This window comes from Thalassophryne amazonica, chromosome 22 (genome assembly GCF_902500255.1).
Source record: "Thalassophryne amazonica chromosome 22, fThaAma1.1, whole genome shotgun sequence".
In the NCBI taxonomy this organism is placed as follows: domain Eukaryota; kingdom Metazoa; phylum Chordata; class Actinopteri; order Batrachoidiformes; family Batrachoididae; genus Thalassophryne; species Thalassophryne amazonica.
This window is the reverse complement of record NC_047124.1, coordinates 5,724,474-5,745,545: the sequence shown is the minus strand read 5'-3', so window position 1 is coordinate 5,745,545 and position 21,072 is coordinate 5,724,474. Positions and strand designations below refer to the sequence as shown.

General features: G+C 41.1%; 2 protein-coding genes and 1 long non-coding RNA gene across 3 annotated transcripts; all 3 read right to left on the bottom strand.

Moving 5' to 3' along the window:
• Nucleotides 1-1,375: 1,375 nt before the first annotated feature.
• On the bottom strand, nucleotides 1,376-3,108 carry kcna1b (potassium voltage-gated channel, shaker-related subfamily, member 1b). The gene is given in 4 exon segments (XM_034163186.1): nucleotides 1,376-2,601; nucleotides 2,604-2,878; nucleotides 2,881-2,971; nucleotides 2,973-3,108. Coding segments are annotated over 4 exon segments (1,491 nt in total). The 5' UTR covers nucleotides 3,087-3,108; the 3' UTR covers nucleotides 1,376-1,590.
• A 10,406-nt stretch (nucleotides 3,109-13,514) lies between these two features.
• LOC117503902 lies at nucleotides 13,515-17,333 on the bottom strand. The gene is made up of 2 exons (XR_004558689.1): nucleotides 16,911-17,333; nucleotides 13,515-13,979 (listed from the first exon to the last, which is right to left on the bottom strand). It is a non-coding gene; the product is annotated as an uncharacterized LOC117503902 (long non-coding RNA).
• Nucleotides 17,334-18,880: 1,547 nt separating this feature from the next.
• On the bottom strand, nucleotides 18,881-20,804 carry LOC117503901 (shaker-related potassium channel tsha2-like). The gene has a single exon (XM_034163187.1). It carries the CDS (start codon nucleotides 20,415-20,417, stop codon nucleotides 18,993-18,995), a length of 1,425 nt encoding a protein of 474 aa, XP_034019078.1. The 5' UTR covers nucleotides 20,418-20,804; the 3' UTR covers nucleotides 18,881-18,992.
• Nucleotides 20,805-21,072: the final 268 nt, after the last annotated feature.

The window sequence follows — 21,072 nt, the reverse complement described above, 5'->3', positions numbered from 1 at the left end:
GTGATGAAATACTTGTATTATTTTGTGCATACACCAATCAAAACAAACAGCTACAAAGACTCATTTTCTGACGGTCTTTACGTCACTCTGAGCAAATATCCCAGCACGCTGTTGGATGGATTGTCAACAAACTGCTGCTAACATTAAGAAAGGAGCAGCGGACTAATTGCAAAGTTTACATGCGTGTGATGTTGTATCATGATGATTCATTTTTAAAGTGATAACGGTTCATTTTGTTGCAGTCACAGTATAAAAATTAAGCTGAGAGTGAAGTGTCGGTCTCTTCTCTGGATGCGGCAGTGAATCGGGTGGCGTGCGCAACACTCGTGCACATTTGCGCACTGGAAGGAAGTCCATTAACTCCCGAAAATAACATTCATAACTTTTCCAGGCTCACAGGTCCACTGATTTGAGTGAATGCTGAACCATCACTTTCGTATGAATGGTCAGCAGTTTCATGATCTGAAGTTGCAACGTTTGCCATTGTGCTGTTTTCTGCGTTTGCTCAGACTGACATCACCAGCTGAGAAATGACAAGTAAAATGTTTTCCAGAAATGCACCTGTGACTCTCCGAGTGAGAGCTTTAATTATCAATAAAGTACGTTAGTGACCACTAATCGTGACCACATACACATGGATAGAAGTACATCGTGAATTTTTAGATGTTGTGTTGTTAAATAACATGCAACATGTCCTTTAACGTTTAGGGTGGATCTTGGTAAAGAGGTGGATTGGGAAATTTTAAAATAGATTTTTGAAATAGTGAATTTCCCGGATCCCAGCTCTCCAGCCCTTTCTGTGTGGAGTTAGCATTTCTCTCTGTGTTTGCATGGGTTCTCTCTGGATAGAGGAAAATTCCTGGATACAGTAAGTTACTAAACATTTTACTAGAACCTGTCTACCTATTTTATAAACGTTGGGTCTGGCCAAGAATAGAAACCACAAAAATGTGAAATTTCTGTTTTAAAATAATTTGCAAAATATGGAATTTTAATGCATCCAGTTTTCATTAAACTTGGTAAACATATTGGACCTATGTAAGTACAGGAAGCATTAAATTAGGAGCTGGATCCACAATCCCATCTGAACCAGACCACTCCAAAATTTTCAGTCAAAACATAGAAAGATGGCAAAATTATACATTAAGTGTCCTTCTAGTTACACCAGTAAGGTATTGAATGGCTTCATTATTATATATATATATATATATATATATATATTATATATATATATATATATATATATATATATATATATATATATATATATATATAATGTGTGTGTGTGTGTGTATGTATGTAAAACTACGGAAAAAACAATAAGAACTAAATAAGGAAATTTGATGTTTCAAATGATTAAATTGAGGGAATCATTGATCAGAAATTTTTTCATTTCTTTGTCATCTTGACCTTTTGCAGACGCACCTGTGCCAGAGTATTTTCATGACATAACTGAGCAGCTCGTTCATCACGTGTGCCTCAAAATCTTCACACATAAAGTTTGAATGGATCATTGGTGGAAAATGCACCAGTGAGGTATAAAGCATCCGTAAATTTCTACAATATTTACAGCGGTGGCTAGGGGGCGCTTCATACGTCGGTGAGGAGCTTCACCTTGTTGACACAGTTCTGGCTCGGTGCCGTGCAGTTGGCAGTCCTGAGGTTTGCTTCCCTAAAATTGTCAATGCTGTTCTTCATGTCCTCATCAATCTCCATGTATTCAGACTTGCTGACCACCGATGAGCTGCGGCGGCTGGAGTTGGTGTCCGACACCAAGTTCTGGTTGCTGACATTCAGCAACTGGGCCTGCTCCTCCCCGTCTGTCTCCCTGTGGTAGAAATAGTTGAAGTTGGACACGATGACGGGGACGGGCAGTGCGATGGTCAACACTCCAGCAATGGCACACAGCGAACCCACGATCTTGCCTCCGATGGTCACGGGGTACATATCCCCATAGCCAACTGTCGTCATGGATACCACAGCCCACCAGAAAGCATCGGGGATGCTCATGAAGAAGGATTCCTTTTCCTCTGCCTCTGCAAAGTAGACAGCGCTGGAGAACAAAATCACACCAATAAAGAGGAAGAAAATGAGCAAGCCCAGCTCCCGCATGCTGGCCTTCAGAGTTTGCCCCAAAATCTGGAGCCCCTTGGAGTGACGGGACAGTTTAAAGATTCTGAACACCCTCACCAGACGGATGACCCTGAGGATAGCCAGAGAGGTGGCTTGTTCCCCTCCAGCCTTACCCTCTCGGTTACCTTGATCATCAGCTAACTCTGTTCCGAGCGTGATGAAGTACGGGATTATAGCCACGATATCGATGGTGTTCATCATGTTCTTGAAGAATGCTGCCTTACTGGGGCAAGCAAAAAAGCGAACTATTAACTCAAAGGAAAACCAGATGATGCAGAGTGTCTCCACAACAAAGAAGGGGTCTGTGAGGATATTTGCTTTGTAATAGATGGTGGAGTTCCCCACTGTCCGCAGCCGATCGTTGGGGTCCTCTTTCAGTTCCGGCAATGTCTCCAAACAGAATATGACAATAGAAATCAGAATAACCATCACTGAGACTATTGCAATTCCCCGGGCTGGTCCAGAACTCCTTCTGGATGCTCAAATAGGAGCCATATCTGTCTCTGGAACTCTTTCTCTGGCAAAGGCCGCTCCTCCTCCCGAATGAAGCCCTCATCCTCTCTGAATTTCTCCATGGCCTCTGCCCCAAGTTCATAAAACTTTATCTCCTCTGAGAACATATCCAGCGGCACGTTAACTGGCCTCCTCAGCCTGCCTCCAGACTGGTAGTAGTACAGGATGGCATCAAAACTCGGGCGATTCCGGTCGAAGAAGTACTCGTTTCGTAATGGGTCAAAGTAGCGCATTCTCTCTTGGGGTTCCCCAGGAGAGTATCCGGGAACTGGGCAAGAGTTTTCAACTGGGTCTCGAAGCGAAGCCCAGAGATATTGATGACCACATCGCTCGCAGCAGTCGTGTTCATCGTGGCCATCATCATCAGGAGGGTAGGGGTCCTGCGGGTGTCCTGGCAGGGTGGCGGTGTCGTCCACGTTGTCTGTTGATACCACGGTCATCCTGCCTGGTGGCGGGAGAAGGGGGGGTTATCAGGTTGGTGCAACCCTAGTGAAGATACTCCTACTGGAGGGGAGAGCAGTGCAGATCCTCCATCATCATCTCCACCATCATCTTTATCTCAGCGAAGCTTCATCTGCCACCTGAAAGACAAAAACTCCATCTAGTCTCCGGAAGCTTCCTGCAGTACGCCAGTGCGCGCGCGCTGCATTTTACCGCATACATCAACTTTGCAGTGTCGCACTGTGCGCACTGTGCGCTCACAAACTCTAAAATCGGCTCTGCTCACGTGATTAAACAGAAAAGCTGCACATTTACCTGTTTGCGTGAGTTCCATGCGCACCTCTCCACGGCCGCAGCGTCAGTGTCGCTTTCAGGATCCGTGAAATATTAATAGACTATGTTGTCTTGGTCAACATCCTCTTGGTGTCAGTTTTCAGCGTCGATCCGAGGAGGATGATGAGGAGAAGGAGGAGGAGGAGGAGGAGGACCGCGGCGCATTTATCCAAATCATGCTGGAAAAACAGCGCAGGTGGAACCGGACGCGAGCTGGTGGGAAAAGTCTGAGGAAAAAAACGGGTCCAGCTCCAGATCCCGCGTCCGGGAGGAGCGCAGCGCAGACTGTGACTCCGCTAATTTGGAAGCATATTGCAGGATTCATGTACGGGAGAAAGCGGAGAGGGAGGGGTGACCGAGGGAGGGGGGATTCGACGCAATGCAGACAGACTGTTATTAAAAAAAAAAAAAAAAAAATCTGCTGTATCTGCAGAGCTGCACAGTGACGACCTGTCAGATAAAGTGCTCAAAATGCCAAAAAAAAAAAAAAAAAAAAATCATACTTATGCACCATTTTGTAAGAAAACTTATAAAATATATCAATTTAAAAATCACTTTCTGCATGCTGTGATATATATATGCATACGTGTGTATACATCCATCCATACATGTATGGATGGATGTATACATCTCATAATACTCATAACTCATAACGACATTGTGGATTTTTGCAAATTTATAAAAAAAAAAACAAACAAAGAAATGTATCTAACTATTCACAGTCTTTGCCATGAAGCTCAAACTTCAGCTCAGGTGCATCCTGTTTCCACTGATCTTCCATGACATGTTTCTACAGCTTAATTGGAGTGCACCATTTTGGAATAAGGCTGTAACATAACAAAATGTGGAAAAAGTGAAGCGCTGTGAAAACCAGCTCCTCCTTTATAAATAGTGTGTGTGTGTGTGTGTGTGTGTGTGTGTGCGTGTGCGTGTGCGTGTGCGTGTGCGTGTGCGTGTGTGTCACTACAATGACAAAAGAAAATAAATAAATCACACGACTGCGCTGTTGGGCCAAAAAAATAAAATGGTGAAAAGTTGTTTCTTTCATGCCCTTCAAACTGACCACGTGTAAATATTTATTTCATTATTTGCAGGCTTTTAATTGTTGTTTTGTTGTTTGTTTGTTGCCATAATTGCAGCAACATTTCAAGCAATGGGTCACATTTCATTTTTGTCCCAAAAAAAAAAAAAAAAAAAAAAAGGCTGCACCTTGCGATCCGCGCATGTTCCCAAAAATCAGCTGCTGATCACTTTGCACTCTGTTAGTAGAAATCATCTGGTGTTGCCATGGTAACGGTGAGAAACCAGCAATGTGCTGAAGCTTTATGGACAGATCAATACATTTTATTGTCTGATATCAGCTTATGAAATGTAATAGTGTTGTCATGTTCTCATGAAGTCGTTTATTCACTTTTTTTTTACGTATACCCGTTGAAAGATGTGGTTTGTTCCCTGAAGAACGTCAAGTCTTTGTGTTCCAGCTGGAAGATTATTATATTTGTGTGCATTATATTGACACGTTTGTAAATGAAGAAATGAACAATTTAACAGCTGATGAGCATTTTGTCTAATTACAAATGCAGTAGCACAAAGTTGTCATGATTCATACACTATAATGTACCTGATTTCAACCCAAATACTATGATAAGCTCACACAGTTTACTTTCAGCTTCAGTAAACTGTGACAGACCATTAAAATACCACCGGGGCGTTGTTTCAAGTACTGTCACCTTTGACCCAGCAAATACAGCTGGTATCAGTGCTATAACCCTTAATGACAACAAAACGGAACATTTTCCGTCCAGTTTTGTTTTGCAGCGACACCAATGTGCTTCAGTGGATAATTATCAACTCAAAAAAGATAATTGTTGGAAAAACGCAAAGAAATCACTTCAACTGGTAACAACTAATTAATCCAAATTAAGTTAAAGTGGTAAAAAATAATTAATTTGGAGAAACCTTTATTAGCGTTTGTGTTAATTAGTGATCTGTTGTTATTTTAACTTGAATGTGCAGAAACAAGTGCTGGTTTGTTTTTCATAGAGAGGATGTGGGGGAAAAAGTTCCTTCTTTTCTTTTGGGTGAGTTTAAAAGTCATTTTGTGTGACAGGACCTCCAGAGGTCTGAGCGTGTAGGTGCAGGCCTCCTGTCACCAAGACGTAGGCGGGTTTCACGTGTCTGAACCAGAGCGATTTGAACGTTCTGTGTAACGTACGACACGATGCTAATGCTCAGCGTGGAAAAGCTGAAAGACGTTATCCCACCTCATATCTCACAGCCAGCAGAAACTTTAAGACACGCCCCTTTGTTCCAGCTGCTGCTGAGTTCTCCAGGCCTCCTGTGATTGGCAGGGATTTGTTTTATTTGACTCCTTGTTAGCCAAACGCTCTGTGTGACATTCAGCAGATCACACGAACATGAATTCAGCTTCACACAGCGGTTCTGATCAGTTCCGTAGTTCCAGTCCGGGTCCTCTCTGATGACAGGTTCACGTCCATGTTTCTATGTTGCCTGGCTGTCTGAGGTTTTGGTGGCGGTATCCTGGGTGACAGGATGTCAGCTCAGATGGCAGCCTGTGCGGCTTTTCAAAGAGATGATGAGGATGGCGGATGAAGAGCCCCTGTGGAACGCAGGCTTAATGAGGATGTTGGCCCTGATTGGGCCATGAGGCAGGAGATGACAGGACTGGGCATTGCCACTGGGGACATGAGGCGGCGACGTCCCTCCTCCTCTTCGTCCTCGCTGATGTTTATGGCGGGAACAATGGGGACCAGAGCCGTGGTCGTTCCCAGCATGAAAACCAGCTCTTCCTTTAGTTTGGAGGTCGTTGTCTGCAGTAGCACAACTGACCTTTAAGTTATTTTGACACCAAGACTACGGGAAGTCAGATTGATTGAGTCTGAGAGTGTGTACTTATGCTAAGAACACAAACACTTGATGTGGGTGGTCGCTAATAAGTCAACTGACTGAAAGCAACCGAGTGCACTCAGTGTGATTTTACACTGACTGATCCACCGTCGTCCTTTTCCTATCATGCATTGCATTTCTCTAGCCTGTCATGATGTCACCAGTTAGGATAGTAAAGCAATGCTAATGTTCTGACCAACAATGGCACCAAAAAAGTAGGCCAAGCTCCTGCACACCATTTCGAGAAGTAAGTTTTCTTACACCCAAATATTTTCACCAGGTTTTAAATACTTAAAGTTCAAATACTTGAAGTTTTGACCTGGCCATTAAATGAGGCAGGTCTCTATTCAAGGTCAGGTGTTTAATCAAGGAAATGCAGTGTGCTAAGAGTGTTTTCTCGTTCACATCAGGCTTCCGTACAGTTGTTCAAAGCAGCATCTGCAGCTTCTGAATGTAAAACCTCATTCATAAACATGCAGGATTCTTATATAATGCGGCTGCAGATCCTGGTCTTATTTATATGCCCTGAGGCATGCTGGGTAAAGACCGTGGCCAATTCATTCAGTGTCCTTCAAGACCAACACACGGCCCTCAGAGGCCACCAGGGCCCGGCTTCAGGGAGCTATTATTAGAGCCAAGTCATGGGTGAGACGAGGCAAAGTGACAGAGCAGGAAGGAAGGATAATGGACAGAGAGAGAGCTGATGATGACGAGGAAATGAGCGAAAAAACAAGACCTGCAACACAAACCAAAACATAAAGTCAAAGCGTGTTACACTAACGTCCACATCTGTCCACTCTGAGGGAACCTCTACTGATAATAAAAACAGCAGTTCAGTACGTGATGAACACATGAAGAAGAGCAGCTTCATTTCTTCAAGTTGGCCAAGGTTTAAAATTTCAGCGTTCAAACTAGCTTTTAATGGGGTTTCAACTGGGCGTCAATGGGCTATCAGCTGAGTGTTAACGGGTTTTAAGCGGGTGTTAACGTGGTTTCAGCCAGGCTGTTAACAGGGTTTCAGCCAGGCGTTAACGGGTTTTAAACCCGGCATGAGTGGGATTTTAGCCGGGCGTGAGGGGGGTTTCAGCTGGGCGTTAACGGGTTTTTAAACCCGGCATGAGCGGGGTTTCAGCTGGGCGTTAACGGGTTTTAAGCCCGGCATGAGCGGGGTTTCAGCTGGGCGTTAACGGGTTTTAAACCTGGCGTGAGTGGGGTTTCAACCGGGTGTTAACGGGGTTACAGCCGGGCGTTAACGGGTTTTGAGCCAGACGTTAATGGGGTTTCAAGCTGGACATTAACAGGGTTTTAGCTGGGCGTTAACGGGTTTCAGCTGGGCGTTAACGGGTTTTAAGACGGGCGTTAACGCATTTTAAACCCAGCGTGAGCGGGGTTTTAGCCGGGCGTTAACGGGGTTTCAGCCGGGCATTTCATCAGACTTTGAACCAGGTTTTCAATTATTAGATGAGAACACTTTAAAGTGTGCTGGGCTTCAGGATTCAGGAACCATGTGGTCATGAGACTCGTTCAGCTTCACTATGAGTGAACATGCTGTGCTCCGAGTGAAAAGCTCCATCAATAAATGATGTCTTACAGAAAGTCTGTCTGACATGGTGTCTTTGCGCACATGCGCACACACACACACAAATAAATGCAAACCTCAAAGCAGCCACACAGAGGTCCTAAATCCAACCAATCTCTTAGTCTGGCGCTGTGCTTGTCACATTGTCTCTATTAGCTGATCCAAATGACTGACTCCTGATCCAAGGAAAATCCTGTTGTTTCCAAGAATGAGCATCTCTGTCCACATTTTATCTCAAAATAAGTGGAATTAATTTACTCTTGAAATGCTCATGTGACTCTGAGGACTCTTGGCTGGATCATCATAATCCACCTTTCACATAAACAGTCTGTGAAATCTGGATCAGGTCTGACTACAGCCGGGATCCGAAAGAACGGTCTGCGCGACACGTTATGACATCATCATTTTGTCTTCAGCCATTACTGGATGTTGTCATAGCCACAAAATTGTCTCAGGTCTCACACGGGATTATCAATAATCCAGAAAGTCTGCTTTCTAAACCCTGCTGCTCCAGTTGAGTTATTATTGTCTTGGATTGGAGGGATGTTTATTTCTAATATATGTGCAGTCAAATGTCTTTTCCTGCAGGTGACTCTTCTCTCAGCAGTACGGGTCTTTTGAATATATTTTTATAATTTCTTGGGTTGTACCATCAGCAAACAGAGTCAGAGGGGACACGCAGCAAACACGCGGAGCATCATACGTGTGAATCCCGTGTGGCCTGTTGCCATGGTTTCATGATGTCAGCTGTCAGGACTCTGATGTTTCAGTGCTTTTGTTTTCTCCTTTTCCAGCGAGCGTCCCCTCCTGTGACGGTTAAGTGGTACAGACGACCAACCTTTGGAAAAATAGACTGAAGAATCCCCTCAAAGAAAGAAGCTAAAAATAGAAAGCACGCCATGGTGGCAGTGTGATGCATGAAGCAGGGATTCCCTCCAGGCTGCAAATGATAGGTAAAATCTACCAACAAACCATGACTTCTTATTCTCCTCTAGAAAACACTTATATATTAAAATAATAATTTTTTTGTTAATTCCTCAGCAGTAATGACACAACAAACAATTATTTCTCTATTGATTCATCTGTTATTATCATGAGGGTTTGCTTTTTTTTTTTTTTTTTTACAATTAGGTAATATTGGGAGGAATACCATCACAGATAAGCTAGCAAAAGTTCAAAAATCTAAAAAAAAAAAATGTAAGAAATCTTCTTTAAACCAGTTTTCTGTTGAGAACCAGTTCCAAGACGGTTAGCGCTGAATTTCAAGCACTTTTATCATCCATTAAAGCTCATTTAAGCACTTATACTCATTGCATAGAACATCTTCAAACCAGTTATTTTAGATTGAGCTAAATTAAAAAAATGCTTGAAAGCATTTTAACACCAATTAAAAGCAGACACATTCTCAACAATAATAATAATTTATAAAGAATTTTCAGGTCAGATATTAAAAAGTGCTGTACATCTGAAAACAAAACCATAAAATTAAAGACTTAAAGTCCACAGGCTGTCAGACTACTGAACTCTAAATAACACACAACTATGATAATAACACTGCACTAAGCCACTTCTTTAACACTATATGTCTGTTGCTGTTATCAATGTGACTGTATCTTGTATGTCACCACCTTACCTTTCATAACTCATCTCAGTTTTTACTATTTGTTATTACCTGTGCAATAACTTGCTACACAACTGTGCAATATGTCATGTATGTGCAATATGAACAATACTACAACCTGTGAATACTACAACCTGACTACTGCTGACTATTACTGTATTATTATTATTGTTATTATTATTATTATTATTATTTATTTATTTTTTAAATATGCTTATATTTTCGGTATTTATATTGCATGCTATTAGTACTTCCTGCGAGTTTGAACAGTCCTTCTCATCCTAAGCATTTCATTGCACTGTTGACTCTGTGTTAAACTGCATATGATCAATAAATTATCTTGTATCTTGACTTATTAAAATATAACCATAAGTATAAATTAAAAGCAAAAATGTCACAAAAAAGAATTTAATAAAACAAAACAGTTATTCTTAAAAGATTCCACAAAGTGGCTTAAATAGTGCTACATGTGTACAGGCTAGGCTAGCTAGATTGAAAATTATTATTAGAATGAATAATTATTATCTATTATTCTTGTCTTATGATGAACTACATATACTTTTGATGTGTCTTTGCAGCAGTTTATACTCATTGTATAAACCGGAGTGTGTGACATCACACACCACAAGCTAATATGTTAGCCGCCTCCATTAGCTCACAGGCCTTTGGTACAAACATGACTTATTGGGTGTCAGTGTTAATTTGGGTGACAGCGTTCACAAAATTTGAACTCAAGTGTTAAGAAGGCACTTGTGACGAACCACGTAAAGTGTTTCCGCTTGTTTACACATCCTTGCTAATGACACAAGTTGATGAGTCTGACGTGTTTGGAAGCGACTTCGCTGATTCACACAGATTGTTCATTTTTTTATGATCAACAGTAAAGAATCGTGAAAATGATTTGCGTTAACAACAAAGATACATTTTGACCACGTGAGCACAGTTAATTTATTTCTCAAACATAAAGCTTTGTTAAGCTTCACATAGCAACCTGTAAATCATTTACATTACAGAACATTAAAAATATAAAAGGCCACATTTAGTCACTACTGTCATACAGCAAAATGATATGAGATTCAGAACACAGATGATACAACGTGAGGATTCACACTGAGTTTTCTTGTTTGATTTTTATTATTTTTTTAACAATCATAAATACGTTTTGGTGCAGCAAGAAAACACGAAGCATAACAAAACACGACCTCATACAAAAAGACAAACTTGACATTATTTTTTCTCAGAACCTTTCATTCTGTTAAAACCGGAAAAAAATTAAATATATAATTTCAGAACTACATACACATTGTACATAATTAGTCAATCAGTTCTTTAATTGATAATGATCAATTTTATGAATGGAAATATGATCTGTTTGGAATGTTCCATCTACAATTACAATAACTTGATTTCATCTTTGTGTGGTGGCAAAATTTTAAAAGTAATAAGCAAAGAAAAAAACTTTCTCTTCATTATCTTAAGAAAAAGTTCATTTACATATTAAAACGTTAGTAGGAAAATATTTTTTTCACAGTGACGTCTGTCTTATGATGCAACATTATTATTTTTTTCAAAATGGAATATTTTCTTTTTTCATTTTAAGATGAGATCTACAGTGAATTTTCAGACTAAATATATTCAAGTCCTGATACAATATGACTTCATTTCATATCACTTTTGAACAAGTGTTTTTCAAACTAAAATAAAAACTGACATTTCCAGAATAAATTCAGAACAAGAAATATTCTTATCACAAGAATATCATTTTTCAGTCATCATCCGTAATCCTTGTTTAGATAAGTGACAAAAAATAACTTTATTTCTCAAATTTCAGATTCCACCACTTGCGTTCATACTGTGTTAGAATATTTAAACAAAAAGAAAAGCACAAACACAGTTTGTTTTAATCTTGAGATAGCGAGATGATTAAACCAAATTCAAGTAAATGAATAATTACCAGCATTCATGGCCACTAGGTTCCTGTAGAAATACTTTTTGTTTTTTAAACTGTTATTTTATTTTCTTCTCAGGAAAAAAAAACAAAACAGGAAGACTTTTTACTGGACATTCAATATATTATAATTTGTAATGCACTATTTCTACAGTTTTATCTTTACAGTGCTGATATAAATATGCTTTCTTGTTCTTCAGATGCATTTGACAGGGTAATTAGCTGAATCAGATCCTGATTAAGGCACTATGAAGTGGTGATGCACACACAGAAGCAACCACACAACCCACATTTGCTGATGATGCATTATTGCTTTATGATGGACGGCTGTTTGTAAGTCTGCTGGTTTTCTGTGTTACAGTCCAAATCTTTGCAGTTTTGCATTAATTACAGACATCTGCATTTAATGAATCCAATGATGACTTAAAGGTGAATTACTTTTGCGCTTCGAGAACTTCCTGTATTACTGAGGTTGCAGGGTCAGAGTTTCTCAAAGTGTTGAAATTAAATGTAATTTGTTTTTGAAGCATTTGTTTTATTTGAATCTCTTTGTGATGTAGCAAGGTGGGAGTGTGATAACGTTATAACGTCATAAGATAGCTAGCCATGTTAGCTGACTTGGTCAACTATTATAGCATCTGTGCTAGGTTAGCTGAATTAACAATTATTTGAAGGCTGTAGTCCTGACTTACAGTCTAAATGACTCCAAACTAAATTAATCCAGTTTTGGAGCCTTTATACTCCAATAAATTATACTGGATTAAGTTGCATAATGAGCTAATATCATTTTCACTTATTTTCTTTGCATAGCCTCAGAGAGAAGCTGCATTGGAGCAAAATTACTCAATTACAAGCTAGACCCAAAATACCAGCCCTGCTCTGATTACATTAATTACTGCATTTTGACACCTTCAGTGAAATGAAATGAATTGAAATTTTCAACAAAAAATCTGTCAAAATATCTTTTTAAATCTGCTTTTTCCTCAATATTGAATTGTTATGTGTACAGTGGATGTGTAGTTTTTCATATTGCACAAGAAATATCAGTTTCTTGATTTATATCAATGTGACTGAATAGAAATGGAACATTTACTCACTAAAAAAAAAACAAAAAAATCAGATGTGAATATCTTGGATGAATCAAGCTTTGACTAGAATTGATCATTTTCTATAGTAATTTTTATTAAATGACTATATAAGAAGGTTATTTATTATATTCAGTGTCCATTCAATTCAGACTCTGTTATTCAGTCTTAATGGATTTCTTTGCAAACTGACATTTATGATGCTCGTAAGTAACTCTGCTGTGATGTACGTCACAAACCTTATTTACAGACAAAAATAATTTCTTACTCTAAATTTTGATGTGGACATTTGATGCCACTTGCTGGTCATATGAAGACCATGGGGACCAGTTATAAGCAGGTGTGTGTGTGTTTCCCAACATCTTGTACCTGTTGGAATTATGATGCAGCAATTTCTCACCCCACAGTTCTTAGCAGACACTCTCTGGCACCACCATCTGGTAGAATGTGAGAATAGCACCTGAAACATCAATGCTGTCAGAAACAGAAATGTAATTATGACTCCTGTTTGTATTTCGAGGCACCCGGTTTGGAAATCAGCTCCGATTCAGCTTCTTCCTGGGTTTTTTTTTTTTTTCTTTCATTTCTTCTTTCAGATATGAAGCGGTCACAAACTTTGGCAGCATGGAGCCGTTTTTCAAGCGCAGCTTATAGGAAGCGGATGTGCTGATGATGAAGCTGATTCTGATTCCGATTTGGATTGTGATTCTGATTCCGCTGGTGAAGGTGATGTAGAGACACCAGCATCTTTCAGTTGTTAAAGCTAATATGGATGGCGATCGGACACTGAGGTAGGTGTTATTGATTATTACACGTACAGCATTCTGATCATAAAAAAGCCAAACACTAACATTCAAATCATCCAAAGAAAAGATGATGGCAAATAAACAGATTTTTCAAAATTCTATTCTGTGCAAATAAACAGATTTTTCAAAATTCTATTCTGTGCAGACGTTCTTTTCTTTTCTTTCTTTTTTCTGGAGTCGCTCCACTCGTATCAAGGCAAAGTTGAAAAGTAAAATGGAAACATTAGCAAAAATGTTGAAGTCTACAAAATAATGAAGTCATTATTGTTCTTACAAAACATAGAGTGTGATATGTTAAAAAATAGAACTTCAGTGGCCAAACAGAACAGATTATTGATTAGTTATTATTCCTGCTTCTGATTGGAGCCGTCAAAACAAAAGCCAAACATGCTGGAGAGTCCAAGCGTGAGAACTTTTGTTTTGACGATGATATGTGATGAACAAACTCTTCTTATATCCTCGTGAACATGTGAACAACCTTCAGACATTTAAAATATTCATAGATTCAAGATTCACAGTCCGAGTGCAGTTTCACCAGCTGGCAGCATGTGGCACGGATCCGTCCATCAGCACACGTCCTCTTTGAGTTTGGAAAGCCGTCGCCGTCCTCACCCTGAAAATCAAACAACAGTCACACCCACTGCTCCTATACAGTCACAGGAACCCAGTAAGAATCATCACACCAGAACTGATCCAGATCCTGATCAGATCCAGGTTCTGTTTCCCACACAGATCTTCCCTGTTGTCTTTTTCTTTATCAAACAGTTTTTACTTTGTGACTTCACAGAGATGTGTTTTGTGTGTGCGTGTGAGACCGCCCACTGCTGGTCGACATTTGTTGTTATGTCTGATCGATTGTAAAGAAAAACACAGCTTTTATGTAATGGCCGTGTGCACCGTGTCCCATCACGTCATCGTTTGTCACACTTTTACTCGTCTTTGTTTCCAGCTGGTCTCCAGGCCATCGTCATCATCACTGAGGATGAAGGGCAGAACTGACCAGCAGCCATCACTTCCTGTTTATTGTCTGAACGCTGACAAACTTGATGTTGTTTTCTTCCTGTAGTACTGCTGGTGCTGATGTTGAGCCCCCGATTCCGAAGAAACAGATTAAAGTCTGCGAAAAAGTCTGCTGTGATCCAAAGGTAAACAGGATTAAAGTGGGGCTTCTCTGCACACTCCCACTCTGAGCAATAGCAACAATTTCAGTTTCATGTCTTGCTCAAGGGCACTTCAGCACTCAGACCAGCAGCTGTCAGGGATCAGTGAGATCTCAGCTATAGGGTGCCTTGATAGAGTGGCGTCAGCTCAGAACATGGTGCCATTTTGGGTCCAACTGCGCTGAAATACTGAATGAACCTTTAATGTTTTCAAATTAGAACCACATACAGCAACACATCCAGGTACAAGTGCTATCAAAATAAATATAAAAAATAGTTAAGCTATCAAATTTACATAAATTTACCATTTATGATGATCTATTTAATTAATTTAAAGCCTGATTTATCCAGCTGCTGCTCTTTAACTCTGTGTCATGCAGTGACATGTGTGACAGTTTTAAAGTTCTCCGTCTCTACATTATGCTTTGGACTAATTTAACCCTCATCAAGCTTTTCTTTCTACAGTCATCACCTCCAAAATCAAAGGTAAGCTGAACATTTTCCTCTTTTACCGACTCCATGCTGTAAATGTGATGCAGACTTTTCTGATCCATTTATCAGCGTGCGAGCTATAAAAAACTGTTATGATATGATGGCAGACGAAGGTTTAAAAGCAGAAAAGTGTCAAATCACAGCCTTTTGTGTTTGATTTAACAGGTGCATGTCAGGCTGCAAGTCCGAGTCTGAACACCGTTTGAAAAAAAACTCAACGGTCAGACTTTTAATCACTGGAATGATTCCTCTCCCACTTTCCACAAATCGGGGAGTGTCAGAGCTAAACTTTAATTTGTACCTCTGTTACTGTGCACGTCCAGACTGCTCTGGGTTTTTAATGGAAATACATTGTGATCAGACGGGACATTTTATCTGATATGAGCGACAAATCCGCTGTACAAAATCCGTTATATACGGTGTTTATTACATGCAAAACAATACAAAACTGGGACATTTTTTGTCCGGTGACTGTGAATATCTGTTTTATACGACGGCGGTTTAGTTGAGTTTTACTCTACATGGGACTGAACGATGAATTTACCTCACAAAGCTTTGATGGTGATGTCAACTTCCATCCCACACAGCTGACTTTATTTTCCCAAATTTTTCTTCTGTTTGGATCTGAAGGGAATCTGTACATCTTGAAGCCCTTGTTTTGTCTATTTGTGCCTCCAAATGCACAACAACACGGCATCATAAATAAATAAAATAGCTGGATTTGCATGCAGACACATTAACAGCCAACAGTATTTTTGCCCCAAGATGGCACAACGAATCACGTTGAACGTTTTTTTTCTTTACTCCTCATGTCGCAAATCTCTTTAATAAAGAGACTCTAATCTCATCTGAAACACAGTGGTGGTTAAAATGTGAGGCCCTGCCGTTGTGTTTACGTTACGTCCGCTACACGTTCAGCGAACCCTAGCAGACACTGCCACCTGCTGGCAGGCAGCAGTACTGCGCTAACAAAGTTAAAATACCGACTAAAACCTTTCACAGGTGGAAAAAAAATTCATGATATAATATTTAACACGATGCTTTATCAACAATCTTTAGTGTGAAATCAAACATGTTTAATTATTTCATCAGGGATGTGTTTAAAAATAACATTTTAAATTAAATTTTACAACTATGTAATGAATTGTCTTGATCTGTTAAAACTTTAAATCAGTTGATCACAAATTAGTCGCATTAGTCGCAGATTTCAAACATCTGATATCTCGTTTATATCTCTTTTAAAAGAAGGAGCAGGTGCACAATTTAAAACCATATTAAACAAATGTAAATGGATTAAAAAAAACGCTTCAATTTTTTATTCTTTTAAAAAGATTTCAGGCCACTTCAAAATCAAGTATTTGGTGTTTGGGCTCAAATTTACATGATGATGTTTGGTTTAAAAATCTGTCTGAAAAGCCCTTCAGACTCACTTTAATATTATTCAACCCTAACCCAGTTTACACCAGTTTCCATGTGGTTGTGATGGAGAGAAATCTAGTCTAAAAATCATCTAAAATCTGATTTCACACCTGTCTTGAAAGCCTCGTAAAAATCCAAAATTTTTGAAGGAGACAAGTAAAATGGAAGAGGAAGCAGTGGCAGCAATTTAAACCAGATTATCTGTAATTTCACCAGATTAAATCCAGTTTGAGATACTGACTGAGTTGATTAAAATGTGCATACATTATTTGCTGGTTTACTTAAAATCTGTTTAAACCAGTTTGTTGAAGGTGTCAGTCAGTTTAAAACAGAAGCAGAAAATGGTTTCATTTTAGAAGCTGCACACTTTTGATAATGTTACTAATTAATCGATTATCAAAGCAGTTGATTGATATGTTTTGATCAGTCGATTGGTTGTGAATGAAGGCAGTAGGTGTGGTTTAGTGACTGACCTCCGTTTACGCCCCCTGTCGGTCATTCAGGTGATAATCCCCCTGACGCCACGGTGGAAACGGCGCCCCCTTCAGATCACAGTGAAAACGATGGCCATAGTAACTCCAGTGTTGGTGTAACGGCCCTTCGAATCCTCAGCGGGATGGATCCAGGCAAGTAAAGGTCAAAGGTAAAGAGGCGTGACCTCAAACAGCACGTGACCCGACTCAGTTCATCATCAGAAAATGTTTTCTTTAATCAACTTACTCTTTGGAAATGAGAAAATATTTAAACTACTCAATTTTAACTTTTGTGGGAATGTCTTTGGGTTTTGGATAAAACATTTAACAATGTCAGTTTTGATTCCAGAACAAAACATATTCACATTTTACAGACTTAAATGATTAATTTAAAGAAGTTTAACAGAATTTCTGTTCAGAGTTTGACTTCAGACTCACAGCTGTGCTACAACTAAAGATTTTTTCAGTACTGATTATAATTTGACAGTAAATAAATTAAACATTAGGCCTATAAAATGTCAGAAAGTGATTTTAAAAATGATGCACAATATATACTTTTTCCTGGTGTGGAACATTTTGAAAATCAGTTTAAACCAGTGAAAAGTCCTGCTTTAAATCAGTTTCAGGTGCAGATTTGATCCCAGAGTGTGTAATTAAGACTTTGACGCCCAAAAACTGTTGAATACTGGTCCAGAACAAGATCAAGAAGAAGAAATCCAGTTTAAACCAAACCATTGCTGACTTATGAAAATTGAATAATGCAAAAATGCAAAAAATAAATAAATAAATAAATAAATAAATAAAAATAAAAAAATGTCAAATTATTTTGGTCAATCCTTAACTGACCAAAATAATTCTTCCTACCTTCTGGCTGTAGGTTCAAAGCCCCAAGGTGTAGGACAAAACGCTACAGGAGTAGTTTTATTTCAGTGGCAATTGTGCACTTGAATAAATCTTAGCAGGGTTTGCACGTATTTATATATATTTATCTATCTATTTATTTATTTATTAGCCTTTTGCACATTGATTTTTTTTTTTTTTATGCTGGCCATCTTTAAGTGGTTTCTCTTGATGCCTGTTTGTACTCTTTAGTAAGTTTGTGAGTGCCCGGTTGTGTCTGTGTTATGCTTTTGTTTTGCATATGTTCTTTGTTTGTGTTTTCAGTGTTTTTATTGTAATTGTTGTGCCTGACTAACATAGTCGCCCTTTCTGTTTGTTGCAAGACAAATCTACCTACGGGTACAAATAAAGCCACCTCATCCTGAACCTAATTGTGGGGAAAGCAGTTGGTATATTTGCATCCCATACAGAAGGTTGCAGGTACAAGGCCCCTTTGCCTCCATCTGGTGACGCATCAGCAAAGACATCCAGTGTAAAACTTGACTGAGAGCTGATTTAAAACTGTTGAACTTTCAATTTAAATTGGTTAAATTTGAGAAATTAGGTTTAAGATGTTGCCAAATCAAATCTCATGTTGCCTCATTGTGATGATATGTCAATATTTTAGTGTTCAGTTACTTTATAAAATGAAAACTTTTTTTTTTTTTTTTTTTTGGTATGACGTCGCTGATGAAGAACTGAACTCTGGCTCCGGTGTGTTTGACAGACAGGTCACGTGATGTACCCCGAACCAAACAACATGGAGGATCCAAAACATTTTTTGTCCTCAGAAAAGGCCCAACGGTTACCATGGAAACTGCATCCACACAGGATTGCAGAGCCGCTTTGTATCCACACGGTGGCGCTATTGTCTGCAGATGAGTTTTTGAGCTTGCAGGTTTCCAGCCCTGAACAGTTCTCAACTAATTTTTGTTTGTGATAATTGATTATTGATCCCGTTGATCGGTAAGTTCCTGCGTTCCTCAATGAAATTAGTGACTGAACAGGCGCGCGCACAGGCTCCGCGCACGGTTCCGCAGACACAGACATAAAACACCGTTTAAAAAAAAAAAAAAATTTAAAGTGCTGATTGATGAGTTTTTGGAAGACGTTGCTCTCCAGGGGTCTTTATGACGTAAAATTATTCCTTTTGATGACAGGGCGCGACACGTGCGCCGTGTCCATCGCGTGCGCCCGCGCGGCTCACACGTCGCTGTAGGTTTTCTGCGGGCTGCAGTTTGTGTATTTGACCAAGTCCGAGTCCTCGCTGTCCACCAACTCGGACTTGGACAGGGACGACCTGCTGTCGCTCTTCTTGAACTGTCCGAACTGCTGCTGGCCGCAGGTCACGTGCGTGTACTGCAGCTGCTCCTCGTGCTCGGTCTCGCGGTGATAAAAGTAGTTGAAGTTGGACACGATGACCGGAACCGGCAGCGCGATGGTCAGCACGCCGGCGATGGCGCACAGCGAGCCCACGATCTTCCCCCCGATCGTGACCGGACACATGTCCCCGTAACCCACTGTCGTCATGGAAACCACCGCCCACCAGAAGGCGTCCGGGATGCTGCTGAAACCCGATTGCGGGTCGTCGGTCTCCGCGAAGTAGACCGCGCTGGAGAAGAGGATGACTCCGATGAAGAGGAAGAAGATGAGGAGTCCCAGCTCCCGCATGCTGGCCTGGAGAGTCTTCCCGAGGATCTGCAGACCCTTGGAGTGTCTGGAGAGCTTGAAGATCCGGAAGACCCGGACCAGGCGGATGACCCTGAGGATGGCCAGGGACATGGCCTGCTGTCCGTTCCCCTGATACTCCGCCAACTCCAGACCCAGCGTGATGAAGTAGGGCATGATCGCCACGATGTCGATGGTGTTCATGATGTTCTTGAAGAACCCGGCTTTGCTTGGACACGCCAGGAACCGAACCAGCAGCTCGAAGGAGAACCAGACTATGCACAGAGTCTCCACGATGAAAAACGGGTCCGTGAACGGGTTTGGCGTCTTTGCGCGCGTGGTTCCATTCAGCGCCGACGGTCCATCCGGGGTTCTCGCTTCCTCTCTGAACTCTGGTAAAGTCTCCATGCAGAAGATGACGATGGAGATGAGGATCACCAGCACGGACACGATCGCGATCCCCCTAGCGGGTCCAGAACTTTCCGGGTACTCAAACAGGAGCCAGACCTGTCGCTGGAACTCGTTCTCGGGCAGCGGGCGCTCCTCCTCCTTGATGAAGCCCTCGTCCTCCTTAAAACTGGCCATCACTTCCTCCCCCAGCTCATAGAATTTGAGCTCCTCCATGAAGATGTCCACGGGCACGTTGACGGGTCTCCGGAGCCGCCCGCCGGACTGGTAGTAGTACAGGATGGCATCGAAGCTGGGTCGATTCCTGTCGAAGAAGTATTCGTTCCTGAGCGGGTCAAAAAAGCGCATCCTCTTCCTTGGATCCCCCAGCAGGGTGGAGGGGAACTGTGCCAGGGTCTTCAGCTGCGTCTCGAAGCGCAGCCCGGAGATGTTAATGACCACGCGCTCGCAGCACTCCTGGTTCTCGGTCCGCTCCGGATCGTAGACATCCTGCGCGGACAGGGCGGCCAGTGCCACGGACTCATCCAGGTTCTCCGCGGGCACCACTGTCATGTTTGTCTGTGTGGCGTGACGTCTGGACTCCGCGGTCACATTCTGCGCGTTTTTAACGGGCTTTGCCCTTCCCGTGGTGACGTGTGCGCGTACGCGCCCACAGTGAAGGGGAATCAAAACGCACGCACCCTCTACACTTGATCCAGCTATTCAGGAATAAACACATTAAACCAGGATTTTAGCAGTCAGCGCGCGCGCGCTGTAGAGCCGTGCGTAAAGCTCCGTGAGGAAATGTGCAAGATGTGACGCACGGTGCGCGTGTCACAGAAGCGCGTTTGGTCCTTTTGGAAAAGTAACCTGTGGATCAGGATTCTGTTCTCTATCCGTCCGTACACTAAATGCGTGCACATCAGCTGTGCGTTGTCTTACCGAGACCAGCGCAGGGGCACGCACGACTTCCAAGACTCCGCGCGCGCGCGCGCGCGCGTGTGTGTGTGTGTGTGCAGGCATGTTGCACGTCCACTAAAAACATGTAAATGACACGCAAACATGTAAATGCCCCTCTGTCAAAATTTCAAGGGGACAACTCAAAGAAACATCAGCCTGATGACGACATAAAGGCCGTGACGTATTTGACTAAAATAGCTACATGAAAAGTTTCCCATGAAGACCCAGAGATCAGCAAGATATCGCATGACAGGCTTAAAAAAAGAAG

Excerpts from the sequence above, each read along its gene's own strand:
- LOC117503901 (XM_034163187.1), bottom strand. The coding sequence starts at position 20,417 with ATGACAGTGGTGCCCGCGGAGAACCTGGATGAGTCCGTGGCACTGGCC.